Source organism: Anabrus simplex, chromosome X (genome assembly GCF_040414725.1).
Source record: "Anabrus simplex isolate iqAnaSimp1 chromosome X, ASM4041472v1, whole genome shotgun sequence".
Taxonomy (NCBI): domain Eukaryota; kingdom Metazoa; phylum Arthropoda; class Insecta; order Orthoptera; family Tettigoniidae; genus Anabrus; species Anabrus simplex.
The window spans coordinates 122,485,840-122,503,406 of record NC_090279.1 but is presented as its reverse complement, the minus strand read 5'-3'; the positions used below and the strand labels follow the sequence as shown (position 1 = coordinate 122,503,406).

At 42.2% G+C, this 17,567-nt stretch overlaps 1 protein-coding gene across 1 annotated transcript in view; it reads left to right on the top strand.

Annotated features, from left to right (window-relative positions):
- Positions 1-17,567, top strand: part of LOC137496916 (oocyte zinc finger protein XlCOF19-like) — a 132,208-nt gene that overhangs the window by 112,037 nt on the left and 2,604 nt on the right. Inside the window, exon 6 of the mRNA XM_068230896.1 lies at positions 14,815-15,104. Within this exon, the coding sequence (XP_068086997.1) occupies positions 14,815-15,104 (290 nt within the window). The remainder of the gene's footprint in view (positions 1-14,814; positions 15,105-17,567) is intronic.

Below are 17,567 nucleotides of genomic sequence, written 5' to 3'. Positions count from 1 at the left end.
TAAGGGGCCGGAAGCATTTTGCGTCTTTTGTGAATCAAGAGGTCACTGGGCTTAGGACTGTAAGAAAATCACAAACGTTACGGAGCGAAAGGAGAGGCTGAAGAGAGCTAACCGGTGCTTCCTGTGCCTCAATCGAGGGCATTCGGCGTTCAATTGTCGAAAGAAAGGAAAGGCACAGTGTGCTAACTGCAAGAAATCGCACCATAAATCCCTTTGCGATAACGGAAGGAGTCACAAGACCTCAGTAGATCAGGCCAACACAGCTTCTGTAGGAAAAATAGATATCACCACACCAGGTTTCACATTCTTTCAGGCAGCTCAAGTAAGAACCACCTGACCTACAGGGATAAGCCGACTTACTCGATGTATACTAGACAGTGGAAGTCAGGCAACATTTATATCAAGATCACTGATAGACGACCTACAGCTACTAACCACCGACAAAAGAGAACTGACTGTTTGCACATTTGAGTCCCAGACTAACCCGTCATGTCAGCGCAGAGTTGTCAGGCTCAGTATGAAAGGAGTTTACACCAACTTTACGGTTTCCATGAAAGCTTACGAAAGTGCACACTCACTCTCACCTCAACCAGCAGCTCCACAAGGCATCAAAACTTGGGCGCACGTACGCAAATTGCAGTTAGCAGACCCTAGGTCTGATTCGAAAGAAAACCTGCCCGTGGAGATCTTAATTGGCAGTGACCAATATTGGAAAATAGTGAAGGACGGTTCACCGATTCGAATATCTGAATCGATCGTTCTGATTCCAACAATTTTTGGATGGATCTTAAATTGAAGCCGATCAGGGACTTGTGTGAATTCTACTGTTGTGAACTTCATTCGACAAGCTATCTCACCTTCGGATGATGAACTAAGAAAATTCTGGGATCTAGAGGCAATGGGAATAGTTGCAAATCAAAATCGAGACCTAACTGAGAAAGACTCTGCCATTCTTCAAGAATTCAAGGCAACCTATCGCGTGGAAGGTCGCCGGAGAGTGGTCTGCCTACCAAGAAAGCAGGATGTTCTTCCTTCAAGTAACAAGATAAACGCGGAACTTCGATTTGATATCTTGATCAAAAGACTTCAAAACAATAGCACTCTAAAGGAGGTGTACTGCAACCAAATGCTGGATCATATCATGAAAGGACAAATAGAAGTAACACCTACTGGAGATCCAAAGAACACCACGTTTTATCTCCCGCACCAAGCTGTAAAGAAGGAGAAACTGGGAAAAACAAAATGAAGAATAGTTTTCGACGCATCTTCTCACGAAACCAACTCACCGTCTCTCAACGATGCTTTAGAGGCAGGTCCAAATCTGTTACCGGAGATACTGGCTATTCTACTACGATTCAGGCTACATCCCATGGCCATCATTACTGATATTACACAGGCATTTCTTCAGCTGATCTTGCACGAGGATGGCAGGGACTTGACCAGATTCTTGTGGTACAGGGTCACCCAGGACAGTAACGGAAGTTACCACACGACGGACGAGATAATGACCTATCGCTTCACTAGGCTCCCATTCGGCCTGACTTGCAGTCCTTTCTTGCTTTCAGCAACACTGAGGGAACTCGCCGACAGATACAAGACGACATTTGCTATTGCAGCACCCCTCATAGATGACAATATCTTTATGGACGACTTTGTATCCGGCGCAGAGAATGACAATGGTGTGATTGCCCTGTATTACGAACTTACTGCACTGATGAAATTGATGAACTTCCACCTAGCAAAATGGGCCACTAATTCAGACTCGCTAAAGGCCATCTGGAGAGCAGAAGGTCAAGAGGTCAACGTAGAGATGCTGGTACTAGGCATTTACTGGAATACAGAAACGGATAACCTTTACATTAACCCAGAGGAGATCACCAAGGCTTTACCTGAAGGACCAGTCACCAAGAGGAAGTTATTACAGATTACGGCTAGATTCTATGATCCACTCGGACTGTTATTCCCCGTATCCCTCCTCAGTAAGCTGTTATTCCAGGATACGTGGAACAGGGGAATTGACTGGGACGAATTGCTACCTCTTGATATCGGAGCATCATGTAACACTTGGGCATCCTCCTTATCCTCTCTTTCACGGGTACAAATTCCGCGGTGGCTAGCTACTTCAACGGCGGGCAAGGTTCAGATCCACGTATTTAGTGATGCTTCAGAAAGGGCATATGGGGCGGTTTTGTACATTCGCACGAACGAGGGAAGCAACGTACTCGTCCATCTGGCCTGCAGCAAGAACAGGCTCACCCCGATCAAGAAGGTAACCTTGCCAAGGCTCGAACTACTAGCAGCGCTAGTGGGAGCACGATTACTGTCCTATTTCTGTGCAGCTACATGCCACGATATCACTCAGGCAATACTATGGACGGATTCTACTGTCACCTTGGGTTGGATACACAGTGACCCAAACAGATGGAAAACCTTCGTCTGCAACAGAGTAACGGAGATTCAATCGTACTCAACTCCAAGTCAGTGGAGGCATTGCCCTGGACATGAGAACCCGGCTGATCATCTTACACGAAGACTTCGTGGTGACCAGATACGGAATGAGCGCAAGTGGTGGAATGGACCCACATGGCTTGCACATCGTGAGGAATGTTGGCCATCTGGTGCTCAAACCCCAAGCGAGCAACTTCCCGAGGAGAAGAAGAGAAACATAAAACATGTAATGACGACGACCACATATTCCTGCGTTATAGACAGTTCGAAGTTCAGTTCCTACTGGAAACTGATGCGTATTACTGGTTGGATTCTTCGCGTTACACACACCACTCGCAATCGAGAGAAGCTTATAGCAGAACTAACAGCGGTCGAGCTCGCAAAGGCACGTAGATACTGGATAGGATCTGTTCAACGAGAATGTTTAGCACTAGAACTTCAAGCACTCCAGGACGGTCGACCAATTCCTACAGAATCCAAAATAGGACCCTTCAACCCCTTCATTGAAGGCGGACTCCTCCGCCTCGGGGGTCGATTGCACTGTGCGGACCTCGCTAAGGAGCGACGGCACCCAATACTTCTAGACGGCTCTCATACATTCACGTATCTACTCATTCGGCAAACACACATCAGACTACATCATTTTAGAGTTCGGGTAATACTGTCGGAGCTCCGAGAAGAGTTCTGGATCCTTAGAGCTCGTCAAACTGTTAAGAGGGTCTTGCATGCCTCCCTCCCATGCAGAATCATGAAGAACCCTAGAGGGCAGCAAATCGAAGCTCCACTACCTGCGGATAGGGTGAGACCGTCGATTCCCTTTGCAATTACCGGGATAGACTTCGCCGGTCCCCTCTATATCAAAATAGGCTTGACGATGGAAAAGGCTTACATAGCGCTATTCACTTGTGCTGTTACACGTGCGGTGCATTTAGAGTTATGCTCCAGCATGACCACTGACACATTCCTTATGGCCCTTCAAAGGTTTGCTGGTAGGCGTGGACTGCCACATACCATATATACAGACAACGCAAAAACATTTCAGGCCACCAATGCAGAACTGTCGGAACTCTGGAAGGCACTGTCATCTTCGGAGACCCATCGATTCCTCGCCAAAGACGGTATAACTTGGAAGTTCATCGCCCCACGGGCAGCTTGGTGGAGGATGGTGGGAGAGAATGGTAGGCTCAGTTAAGCGATGCCTAAGAAAGGTGCTGGGACTATCAAGACTTACAGAAGAACAGCTTAACACCACTCTAGTCAATATTGAAGCTGCGGTAAATTCAAGACCGATCTCCCGTGGAGTTGACGCTAAACCCCTGACGCCGGCACACTTTCTTGTTGGTGATGGACTCATGACCGTGCCAACAGGACCAGAACCGACTACGAGACTTGCCTTGACAAGATAATTCAGACTGAGACAAAAACTTTCAGACGACTTTTGGAGACGATGGACCATGGAGTACCTCTTAGAACTCAAGAGCTTTCATGAAACTCGAGGTGTGTCTGGGAGATCGATTGAGTTTCGACCCGGAGATCTGGCGTTGATTCAAGAAGATGGACGACCACGCCAGTTGTGGAAAAGGGCAAGAATAGGGAGGTTACTAGAAGGAAGGGACCAGAAAATAAGGACTGTTATTCTTCGAACCCCACAGGGACATAAAATAGCCCGACCAATTCAGCTGGTCATCCCCCTAGAGGTTGACCAGGGTGGGGAGAATGTTGGGAATTGATAGACACTACTCGAGATCATTCTTTGGACTGTGCTATGTTTTATATCTTTATTTAATATCATTGTGTCATAAGTGTTATATCTTAGATTTTTAGATTATTTCATAATAATAAATAGAAAAGAAACGAGACTAGTATGTTCACTTGACTGTTCTTCCAATATCACGATATAAGGATTATATATTTCACCCGCTTCCGAAGTGGGTCTAGGGGCGTCTTATTCCCACAGTACGTTTTCCAAGTAGTAAGTCATACTTGAAAGTCATACTGGAACATACACACGTCAGTTACCTTGGGCATTCTTGACTATTTATTTCTTCACCCTTTCTCACCCTCTATGCCAAAGGGGGGATTTTTGACAATTTGTTTGTTTACCCTTTCTCAACCTGTATGCTAAAGAGGGCTGATGCTGTACTTTAAAAATCCGGAATGTTACTATTCATCTCAGCGACCCGGAAAACTATGGATTAGGCAGTATATTCGATTATTATTATATCTAGCTCCTCCTCCCTTCTAAAGGGGGTTAAACTTTTGTTTTAAAAATCGGGAGTGTTACTATTCATCTCAGCGACCCCGAAAACTATGGCTTCGACCCTATTTTCGTTTATTTTTAAATCTAAATCCCCCTCACCCCCCACCAGAAAGGAGGATGAACTTGGACTTGTAAAATATTCGGGGTCTCACCATTCATCTCAGCGACCCCGACAACTCTGGCTATTCAACATTATTTTTGTTTATTTTTATATATCACTCTCCAATTGCCACCCACCAGGAAGGGGGCTGAACTTTAAAAAATTCCGAAGTGCCATTATTCATCACAGCGACCCCGAAAAGTATAGATTCGACACTACTTTCGATGATTTTTATATCTCAGCCCCTCCCCCCTCCCCTAAGGGTTCCTGCGGTGTCCTACCCCCACGTGGTTTGTCTCCTGATATTAAAATTTCGAAGTGTATAATTTACCTCGCCGAAATCGAAAACTATGTATTCGACACTATTTTGTTTAATTTTATATGTCAGCCCCCCTCGCCCTCACCCAAATGGGAGCAGATATTTGACTTTTAAAAAATCGAGTGTGTCGCTATTCACCTCAGCGACCCCAAAAGCTATGGATTCGACACTATTTTCTATTATTTTTTACCTGATCCCCCTAACCTTCACCCCTAAGGGGGCTAGAGGTGGTTCACCCCCACAGTGCTCGTCTCCAGATAGCAAAGAATACGTTTAAAAATTTGATTGAAATTGCTCCAGTGGTTTGGGAGGAGATGTGTCATTTACACATATACATCCATCATCAGTCCCTCCTCGCCTCCCACCCAAATGGGGGCAGAAATTTGCCTTTTTTTTTTTGCTAGTTGCTTTACGTCGCACCGACACAGATAGGTCTTATGGCGACGATAGGACAGGAAAGGGCTAAGAGTGGGAGGGAAGTGGCCGTGGCCTTAATTAAGGTATAGCCCCAGCATTTGCCTGGTGTGAATATGGGAAACCACGGAAAACCATTTTCAGGGCTGCCGACAGTGGGGTTCGAACCTACTATCTCCCGAATACTGGATACTGGCCGCACTTAAGCGACTGCAGCTATTGAGCTCGGTAATTTGACTTAAAAAATCGGGAGTGCCACTATTCACCTCAGCGACCCCCAAAACTATGGATTCGACACTATTCATCTCAACGACCCTGAAAAGTATGGATTCGACACTATTTTCGTTAATTTGTATATCTAACCCCCTTGCACCCCCGCCCCTAAGTTTTCCTGGGCTGTCTTACCCCCACGTGGTGTGTCCCCTGATACTAAAAATCCGGAGTGTACAATTCATCTCGACGGCCCCGAAAACTATGTATTCGACACTATTTTCGTTTAATTTTATATATCAGTCCCCCCTCGTCTCCACCCAAATGGGAGCAGGAATTTGACTTTTAAAAAATCGGGAGTGTCACTATTCACCTCAGCGACCCCAAAAACTATGGATTCGATACTATTTTCGATTATTTGTACCTGACCCCCGTAACCCCCACCCCTAAGGGTCTAGTGGTGGCTTACCCCCACAGTGCTCGTCTCCAGATAGCAAAGAATGTTTCAAAATTTGATTTAAATTGCTCCAGTGTTTAGGAGGAGATGTGCCATTTACACACATACATCCATCATCAGTCCCCCCTCGCCCCCCACCCAAATGGGAACAGAAATTTGCCTTTAAAAAATCGAGAGTGTCAGTATTCACCTAGCGACCCCCAAAACTATGGATTCGACACTATTTTCGATTATGTTTTACCTGAACCCCTAACCCCCCACCCCTATGGGGGCTAGTAGTGGCTTACCCCCACGGTGCTTACCTTCAGATAGCAAATAATATGTGTTCAAAATTTGATTGAAATTGCTCCAGTGGTTTAGGAGGAGATGTGTCATTTACAAACATACAAACATTCATTTATATGTATATAGATTGCGCATTTGCTATGGCAGTCATTTTAACGGAAAATATTGATCTACAATCGAATATGAAACGTACGAATCGATAGAGTATGTGTTAGTGTTCAGTGTCACCAACTTAGTTGTTTTCGAAGCAAATCTGTTTGTTTGGTGTACTTTTGGTTTCTTTAACATTTTCTACTGCTAACAATGGACTTCAGTTGAATTATAGTTCCCATTTAATTACATTTGAACTATTGTTGTCAGTGTTTTCCATTTGTGCTTTACTTTCGAATTCATCACGAATATTCGTATTATTTTCAATCTCTTGTCGGGAATTACCTAAATTCTTCGTGTTTTTGACGCCAAAATCTGTGTTCTCAAAATGAGCAGGAAATCTCGTCACACATCTACTCTTCTAAATTTTTTAAAGAAAGAACCTAGTAAAAGTAATTATTCAACACCAGGAGAGAATTCCAAAAAGGACATTGCTGAGGCCGGCTCATCTGGTGAAGTGGAAAGTATTCAAAATGAAAAACCACAAGTGAAACATTCTTCTAAACACCGCTTATCGGGCATCAGCAATGACTGGTTTAAGCAATTTTGCATGGTTAGTTGTGAAAGAAAATGGTATGTTTTGTTCCACATGTATAAAATGTTCATTGAAGAAACCGACAAAGGAGGAAGTTACTTGGGTGACTATACCGTGTGCAAGACTTCGAAAGGAGAGTTTAGTGGACCATGAACAAAACTTGTAATTTGGTAGGTCTAGGATCTGATGCGGCAGCTGTCATGATTTGTAAACAAATGGGAGTAGCAACACTGCTAACAGAGGAATCAAATGGACTCATGGTAAACTGTCACTGCATTAACCACAGATTGGCACTTGCTAGTGCCCAGGCAGCAGCTGAAGTGCCTTATTTAGTGAAGTTTAAGGACATTTTAAGGCAACTTTTTTCTTTTTTTTAAAATTCCTCAGTCAGGATGGCTCGTTTAACTGAAATCCAGATTATCATGGACAGCCCTCTAATTAAACTAAACCGGGCGAGTTGGCCGTGCGCCTAGAGGCGCGCGGCTGTGAGCTTGCATCCGGGAGATAGTAGGTTCGAATCCCACAATCGGCAGCCCTGAAGATTGTTTTCCGTGGCTTCCCATTTTCACACCAGGCAAATACTGGGGCTGTACCTTAATTAAGGCTACGGCCGCTTCCTTCCAACTCCTAGGCCTTTCGTATCCCATCGTCGCCATAAGACCTATCTGTGTCGGTGCGACGTAAAGCCCCTAGCAAAAAAAATTAAACTAAAATTGGCTAGTGATACTAGATGGTTGTCTCATGACTCTGCTGTACAGTCTCTAAGGAGATCTATGGTGATTGTTGTTGCTGCACTTGAAAGAGAGGCCATGAAAGGAATGATATTACAGCTGAAGGCTTAAGCAAGTACATGAAGACATACTTCTTGGCTGCAATTATGATGCTTTCAGATATCTTACCTCTTCTGTGCACATTGTCTAGAGCTTGGCAAACGCAAGATATTGGCTTGACAGAAAGTGAGCCAATCTTAGAAGCCACAAAACTCAGCGTCTTACAATTGAAAGACACTCCAGGAAATCATTTTCATAGTCTCAGTCACCATCTTCTGGTGAATGGTCAGACTTCCACATCACTTATTCAGATGTCGATGTTGTGACCTTCAAGACAGCAATTTATTACAAGTACATAAATACTGTTATCCAACATCTTGAGCACAGATTTCCAGATATTCCCATCATTTCCTGCTTTTCAAAAGTGTTTGATGCAAAAAGTCAAGATCAGCATGAAGCTTCTGAGTTGCTTATTGATTTCTACTCTAAAATGGGAAGCCCTCCAGTAGTAAATAACAATAGCGCTAAACTGGAATAGTCTGTTGCATCAAAAATGTTCCAAGGAGAGTCCTACATTGGATTAAGACCTATACAAATAATGATGGAGTTTGCAACAATATGCGAGCTTGAGGAATCTTTTCCAAATTTAGCAAGATTAGCTGCTATTGGACTGTCCATACCTGTGAGCACAGCTGAATGTGAAAGGGGATTTTCGGCTTTGAAGAGAGTTAAAACCTCCTTGAGGAATCGTATGAAGCAGAGCACACTCAAAAATTTGATGCTGATTTCACTAGAGGGACCAGACTCAACAGAATTCAATTATGTAAGAGCTGCAGACAACTGGGCCTCAAAGAAGAATCAACATATAAAATGTCATGCTAAAAGTAAATTTCAAATTTTTAATGGTAGAAAAAGATATATCTTATTTTGTCTCGTTGGTGATAACAGTGAAATCGATTTTTCAGTTTATGTTTACCTCTCTGATGTTATTGTTAATCCAAGCATGTGCCCCACCTGTATCAACCAGAGGGGAATACACAATTTATTTATTGAAATTTTAACACTCATTTTTGAGGTAGTATTCCCCCACCCGGCTACTTATTCCTGCCACCTGGCTGACAAGAATTTCTGGGGAGAACACTGACGAGGATTTAGTCAGTGTGAGTTGGATGGGAGCCACTGTAGTACGTGACTAGGTGAATATCACTCTTTTTGAACTGTGTCTTCGCAATGATAGTTTCTGCTTAATTAGGAATTTGTTGGCCATCGTTCTTCTGCGCATATCTATGTCCGCCATAGACTGTGGGTTCTTCTTCCATCCATCCGATATGTCCATTTATATCAGCAGCAACGATAAGATAGCAGTCTTCTTGTCAGGCAGTGCCCAGAAGGCATCTTTGGTTTCTGTGCCGAGACCAGTTTTGGAGCATTCCACTGAAAAATTATCATTTTCTTCTCTCCCCAATATAGACGAGTTACATCAAGCGATGGTCACACTTCTGCACGTCAGAGACAGAACCGTCAAACCTTGATTCTATAATAATGCCAACACCATTAGTTGTTCTTCGGCTTCTATTGTTCATCAGATAGTAACTGCACCCCATTTCGCATGACTTGTCTCCACTCCTTCATTTTCCTGCAACTCACAGATGCCTAAATGCGTTCTAACAAGTGCTGTCGCCAATTTGCTACTTCATCCAGACATTGTTCAGTGATGCGATACAGAATGGGGGTACTCGCTTGCTTAGTTGCCACAGCCCGTGTGACAGTAACCCTTGCTTACTTTTCATGCTGGCTGGGCGCTTCCAACGTGCGTCCCTTCCAGAGGAGGCCCTAACCTTGGTACCGATTACATGGGACATATTTCTGTAATCATGTGATGGTATTATTTTACGGCCGGCTTGTCTTGAAGCATTTGTGAGCTAGTGACACCAGGTATTTACGGTGCTCCGTACATGGGAAACAGACGCCTTTTGCAGCCGATCCTCTAGAGAAGAAACACTACGTTCCTTTCTGCATTAACTTCCAGAAAGGAATGTGTCACTCTCCACCAAAATTGCCATTATAGACTTGGTGCGTGTTTGGTTCGCGAGAGCTATTATATTTCACTCAAGTCTGCCCACATGCCAGTGGGGGAGCCGTATCCATCGCCTGGGACGTGCCACGTGTTACAGCAATGTAGCTGGTTGGTGGAGAATATAGGAGCAAAATATCATATAATTTTACTGAAAAACTAATTGTGAACCTCATAAATCACTTGTGTCAAAAATCACATAATCACATAAGGAAGATTGGCTACAGAATTTTACACCTTTGGCCACAAAATGTATGGCATACAGTCCAGTGTCGTATTTTCGGCCCCCTGTTGTCTAGTGGTGTCAACATCAATACTTTGTGTGATGATCAAAAGGTTTAGCCTGTCGTATCTGGAATCAGTGTCCCCCTTTCATTATTTGTCCGCTTAATTTCCCCTAAGAGTAGAGTAATAACACGTGGTCGAGCCTTCCACTACTTTGCTTGTTAGGAAGTCATGCATTCGACTGGTCCATGTGAATTCAGTGCATGTAGCTGAAATGGGAAGTGCTACTTCGTGTTACAATGTATTTTGGCCTTCATGATAGGCTTTTTCCATGTTCTTGATCTCACCTTTAACCAAGAAATTCGTATTTCTCGCTCTTCTTTCCTAGAATATGTAGAATCACTCTGCGGTGGGGAAACAGGCATAGACTTGGATGCTACCCAATGATGTTATTCCACTATAAATATTCACTTTGTCCATGGCCTTTTGAAGTAGAAGGGATCTCATTCCTTCTTTTATGTAGCAGCAGTATCCACTATGATGAAATTCAATGTTCTGTAATCTCAAATTTTGGCTCAGGCCATGATTTTCATTCTCCTTCTAGCTGTAGTGTTAAAGGAACATTTGTAAGAATATTCAAGGAAATGATGGCTTGCATTTCGGTTCAAATTCAGGGTTTCAGAACATTGTAATAAAACACTACTACCAAACCCATATTCTTTGTCGACTTCATAATGTACCGAGCTCGATAACTACAGTCGCTTAAGTGCGGCCAGTATCCAGTATTCGGGAGATAGTACGTTCGAACCCCACTGTCTGCAGCCCTAAAATATTTTTCCATGGTTTCCCATTTTCACACCAAACAAATGCTGGGGCTGTACCTTAATTAAGGCCACGGCCGCTTCCTTCCAACTCCTAGGCCTTTCCTATCCCATCGTCGCCATAAGACCTATCTGTGTCGGTGCGACGTAAAGCCCCTGGCAAAATTTTTTTTATTAAAGTACAACCGTTTAATTAGTTGTTGGACTAGTTTCAACGCCAATTTCTGCGTCATCTTAGAGCCAAAAATTGAAAAACAGGCGTAGACACATATATAAATAAACATAGAGGGCAATGCACTATAACAATTTAACTCTATGTTTAAAATGATTGAGATAGACTAAGAGTAAAAATGAGTGGTAATGAATTAGAAAAAAATTGACAGCACTGAGTTAAAAATGTTAACATTCATTCTATAACAGCATGTTACGTTGTAAGATATTTTCCATATTGAAATCATTTTGAATTTGCGTAACAAAATGCTCAATAGGTTTTTTCCACTTATGAGATTCATCAATTTTGGGTTGAAAACATGACACTGGTTCTTATGACAAAATTTTACACTTTAATACTAGTTTTCTGCATGTATAGTAAGATCATGAGATTCCGTGTACAACTTTGTGTTGCCTATAGTTTAAGATAAGGAAAGAACTTATATCACATATTTTAGGAGTATGATGTGTGTCTATGTTACATGAAAAATCCGTTGAATCTTTCTGGCTGAAAACTGCAGTATAAGACGTTTTGTTCATTTTCCAAACTTGGGAATTGTGCTGTAGTTGGTAATTTGAAGTTTGTTAAAGTTTTCTATGTGAGATGGATGCCATATTATGTGCCAATGTCCTATAAGGAATTCGTAGTTCAATATAAGACCAGAAGAAAAGAAAAAAGGGGAATTTACTATTTAGACTTGAGCCATACCTGCCAACTTTTACGGTTTATCCGTAAAATTTACGGAAATAGCAGCATTTTACTGTTTTACGGATGAACAGTGTCATTTTACGAATTCGCGGACAAAAATTTGAAACAACATTCGATAATCGCTCCACTTCCGTACAATCGATTGTTTGCGTGATTCGAAGCACGCTCGGTCTTGGTTGAAGGCAAGGCCACGATAGTCGATAACTCATTCTTTGATATGATTGGTATTTTTAACTCTGTGATGTTTGTGTGGCTATTGGAATTGAATTTAAATCTGGGATAACAGTTCTTCCGTGTGAATATTAGGTGTCGACAGGCTCTGCTCCGCAAATTCTTTGTTCCGTTCCGTTCGCTTGTTGTGATTTAACCTATATTCTTTGACAACGCGAGTGTTGTTGTTTGTTTACGAACAGTACTTCCAGACATTTAAAGAATCATATTCTGTTGATTTTCCATGCATACTAAAATCAAGAATGTTTTGGCCTTTTAAGATTATGATTTTTTTGAAGTGTTTGAGTTTTTGTGTTATAACTTCTCAGTTTCCTGTATACCGCTGTTAGCGAAGCCCATTAAGTTATAAATAATAATAATAATAATAATAATAATAATAATAATAATAATAATAATAATAATAATAATAATAATAATAATTACATTAGTTCCACGTGTGTGTGTGTGTGTGCGTGTGCGTTTTTTACCATGTGCATATCCTTGTTCACGAGGTTGTTGTCGTGTTCATTTAATTGTTCAAGACTTTGTGTGCTTTGACGTGTTTTAAAGAAGTGTTTGACTGCCTTGAGTGTTTGTTATAATTTTATGTGATGTTTCAGTTTGTTCTCGGACATTTTCATACTCTATATTCCGATTGTAGATTATCATGAATAAATCCAGCAAGAAATAGTACTTGCAGACATTTAAAGAATCATATTATGTTCATTTTAAATGCATACTAAATGAAGAAAGGGAGTAAAATTTGCCTTTTGCACGGTATGTGGGTGTGATAGTAATATTGCACATGGTGTTCGCAACGATTTAAGTGACGTTCAGTTAGTTATTGGCATTCAGACTTCCAACATTGTGAATGATCTCCAGGATACAGATAAAACTCTTTTCTTTTCATCAGTGAGAAACTACCTTTGCTCTGCCTGTGACTACATCAACAAGTTTCCACTCAAAGATGATGTGTTAAAGGATGCTAGGTTAGACAAAATTTAAGATACACAGTTTTCTTCCATTTGTTTTTTTCTTGGAAAGGTTTCCTATCATGTTATGAAAGAAGAGAATGAAACTACACATGAGGTGGTGAATGAGTTCAGGTTGATGATACTTTGGTTGCAAATCACGATGCTGCAAGCAATTCCAGTTGGGCACAAATATCAAGAATTCGTGGAGCCGAAGGACTTCTTAAGTATAACCGAATTTCTAGAGTAATGATGTATGATGTATATTCTCACCATACCCCATAGCAATGCAGAATGTGAACCTGATATCAGCCTTGTGAAGAAAAATATAACAGAGTTCAGATCATCGATGCCCAATGAACCTCTGGAGTCTATTTCTGTTTTGAACACCAGGAGTCCTGGTCCCTGTTATGACAAAACATTTTCTCAAGTCTTTTTCAGGAAGCTAAAAAGGCCGCAACTGTGACTTTGAAATGATATGATATAATGTCCAATAACGGACCATTTTTATTGGTATTATTGTGACTTTCAAGTCGAACTACCGTGTGACTTGCAGTGTGTTTGATATTATTTCTTGCCCGTGTTACATTAAACGCGTTTTACTGTGTAAAGCCTTTTTCAGTTATCGCAACTGTGCTTAATTTATCAAGGAAGTCCTCTTATGTTTGCTCCAAACTAATACTCACCACGTCTGCTGCTGTTAAACATGGATTTCTTCTTAATGTTATTTTCGTCCACAAATCATTGGCCTATGATGTAAGTAGATATGATTGCATTGAAGTATACTGTTTAAAGCATGAATTATTATATTTAGTAGCCCAGCAGTATCATTATTTTCGTCAAGCCGGGGTACGTCGAAAATCGTTAGATTTTTTGTCGCGCGTGAGTTTTACTGATAGCCCTTTTCAAAAGATGGCAGGTTTGCTTGAACGTGTTTTACGTGAAGTAACGGAACAGTGTACGACTCACTTCTAGTGCCGTGTGCTGTGGTGTGCGTTAGAGAAGAAAGTGAATGTTATGATGCACAGCGTCGCAGATGCACTGTGCCCTGTGGTAGAGGATGGGCGGGGGAGTAGGGAGGGGCAGCGCGAGAGGTGTAGAGGGATGGAAAGACGGGGAATTTAGCGAGGTTATTGCAGAGAATGTGAGTGGCTTGAAAAAGTTATTGTGCATATTTGGAAATGCTAATCTGCTATTGAGAAATTTATTTTTTCTAAAGAATGCGATCAGGAAATCAAAGTGTGTTTAAGATTTTTCTGAAATTTCATTCAAATTGAAGCCTGAATTGAACTATATATCTTATCGGATGTAACAACCTTCAGTAATATCCAACAAGGTACCTTTATTTAGAAGGTTGTCTATGAGCTCGTGCATTCCTAAACCGTCAGAAGTTTCTTGCGAGACATATTTTGGTTCGGGAGAAAAGACGCGTCACATCCTCGTAAAAAGTGATTGGTTTTGAAATTTTAGACCACTGAACTTGGCCTCAGATGATGTTTACCCTCACGAATGTGATGTTCATTAGTAACGAGGTCTCTGAATGGGATGTCAGCGAGTGGAATGCTTAGGAGCAATTTCTTTGTCTGAGAGTTGTAGAGGACTTGCCTGTTGAACTATTATTAACAAGGTTTTATTTGTCACTGTAGATCGAGGACCGAGGTGAGGAACGCAGATCATCTACCACCGGATGGCGGAGCACCTTGTTTTAAGTGCAATGTGTGCGGAAAATTTCTGGCTGGGAAGTTGGGCCTTTTGCGACATCTGAAGAGACACAAAGATGATCGTCCCTTCAACTGCGATTACTGTGGAAAGGTCTTCAGCAGCGGAAGTAGCTTGTCGAAACACTTGAGGATCCACCTGCGCCTTGTTTGCGAATTTTGTCATAAATGCTTTACTAATCGGAACCAGCTCGAAGAGCACATGCGGTTACATACAAGTATGATAGGAAGCGAATGCAATATCTGTGGTAAAAAATTCGTCAAGAAAGGCAATCTAACTGGCCACATGCGGACTCACACAGGCGAAAAGCCTTACTGGTGCAATATTTGTAGTAAGCCCTTCACCTTTAAGGGTTCATTCACGATACACATGCGGAATCATACAGGAGAGAAGCCATACTCTTGCACGGTTTGTGGCAAATCCTTCCGCCAGGCATCCCATCTAACACTTCACGTGCGCTCTCATTTACACGAGAAGCCATTGTGTTGCAATTCTTGTGGCAAGCTCTTCTTGGATAAAAGTACACTCTCAAAACATACGTGGACTCACAGAACCCAGAAGCAACACTGCTGCAATGTCTGTGGTAAATACTACAGTCTGAGAAGCCATTTCACAGTCCACATGCGTACTCACACAGGCGAGAAGCCATTCTGATGCATCTGTGTTAAGTTTTCCGACTATATAAATAATCTCTCGAAACACATGCCGATTCACACAGGCGTGAAGTGATACTGTTGTAATATTTGTGGTAAGCTCTTCCCTCATCAATGTTCACTCCCGAAGCAAATGCGGACTTACACATGAGAGAAGCCATACGGGTGTAAGGTCTGTGACAAATCCTTCATCCAGAAAGACACTTTAACACGTCATATGCACATGCACACACGCGAGTTTATTTGCAAAACTTGTGCTAAGGTGTTCACAGATAAAAGGACACTCTCGAATCACATGCCTACTCACACCGGTGAGAAGCTATACTAATGCAACGTCTGTAGCAAATCCTCCAGCCGTAAAGGACACCTTACACGTCAGATGGGGATTCACACGGGTGCGAAGCCACACTTTTCCAGTATTTGTATTATGCATATCTCTGAGAGAATTGCCTTCTCGAAATACATACACAGGAGAACCAATACTGGTGAAATGTCTGTCGCAAAATTTTCAGTCAGAAAATCTATGTAACAGTTCCCATTCGAGGGTATACAGTTGGTAAGGCACACGTTTTTCTCAGTAAGGCCGTAAAATGTTCTCAGAATCATGTAAACATAATCGAGCACATGTGAACCACAAGCGAGAGAGATGCCGCACTGCTCCGTGTTTATGACATATCGCTCGCACGGACACAACGCTCTCGGTGCACACGGCCGAGAAGGCGCACGAGGGTCACGTCACGCCGGGATAAGGCCGCAAGAGCTAAATAACGTTATTTTGCTTTACATTCCACTAACTACTGCACGAGAGTTCAGGAGTTCCACAGGGCGTTCTCCAATCTGGGAGATGTAACCAGGCATTTGCCATCGCACACAGCAGAGAAGTAATAAGTTTTTAATTCAGATCGGCTCCTTCTCGGCACACCTCATCATGTACACTGGAGAGCAGTCCATCCCTTTGTGCCATTTCTTCTGAGATACAATTTTCAAGTAACATAATCCAAGGTCCGTGTGCGATGGAAGCAAGGGTGTGTGTCGGTGCGACGTAAAGCAATCAGGAAAGAAAAAGAAGCAGAGGAAATCTTCTGACTTTCTCCTCATCAGTCACAGATATATGACGCCCGCTTGTTTTCAGCCGTTGACGACACTTATTCTGCTTTCGGACATCAGTAGCAGTATGGTCAGTAACACTCATTGAGGAGCTGCCCAGATGTGGGGATATGAAGTAATCCGGATTAACACAGAAGAATCATACGACAAGGAGATGTGGTAAGACTAGAAACTGATGAAAAAATATTGAAACGTTCGTATTAACAATTCTAGAGGATAACTAAGTGCCGCATCAAGTCATAATAAGGTACACAATTGAAGAAGTGTTTGCTGAAGACTGAGCACACCTGTGCTCCCCTTCCTACATGTCACAAGTGTGTCCCTTTAATTATGGGTAGGCCAGTAGCTCAAAACTGTACCTGCTCCCGCGGCTCTTGTACGATAATATTGTGTCTGTCAACCTGTTCTGAATGCAAATTGAAAGTTAAACTTCAGTGCCCGTACCTGTTCATGAAGATCACCTAGTTCTCGAGGAGGCGTCTGTAAGTAAGGACTCGTATGTCGACAGCTGCTGTATACTCGTGCAAAAGTTCCTCAATTTTTGTTTATCTAGTGTCAGAGAATTGGCCACTTGCTTTTCTCTAATGAAACCACAAATAAGTCACGGTAAATCTCTTATTTCTCAACGTTGCAAGTGTTGAAGAGACACACTGAGTACTGAACCCTTTTTGTCATGTCAAATTAATATTTGCCTCTTCCAGGTTTTTGGCAGGAAGTGTTAACTGTTTTGTTTTAGGGGGTGTTAATGGCTCTTCGTCACTTCTATACGTGACTATGGGGTATGAAGGAAGGCTTACTTACTTAAATTAAAGGCTTACATAATCTGACTGTGTGAATACAATCAAAAACAGTGTAATATAATGGTGGGTTTCTTCACAAATATGGCCATAAACTCTGGTCGGTGGCCTTAATATAATGCT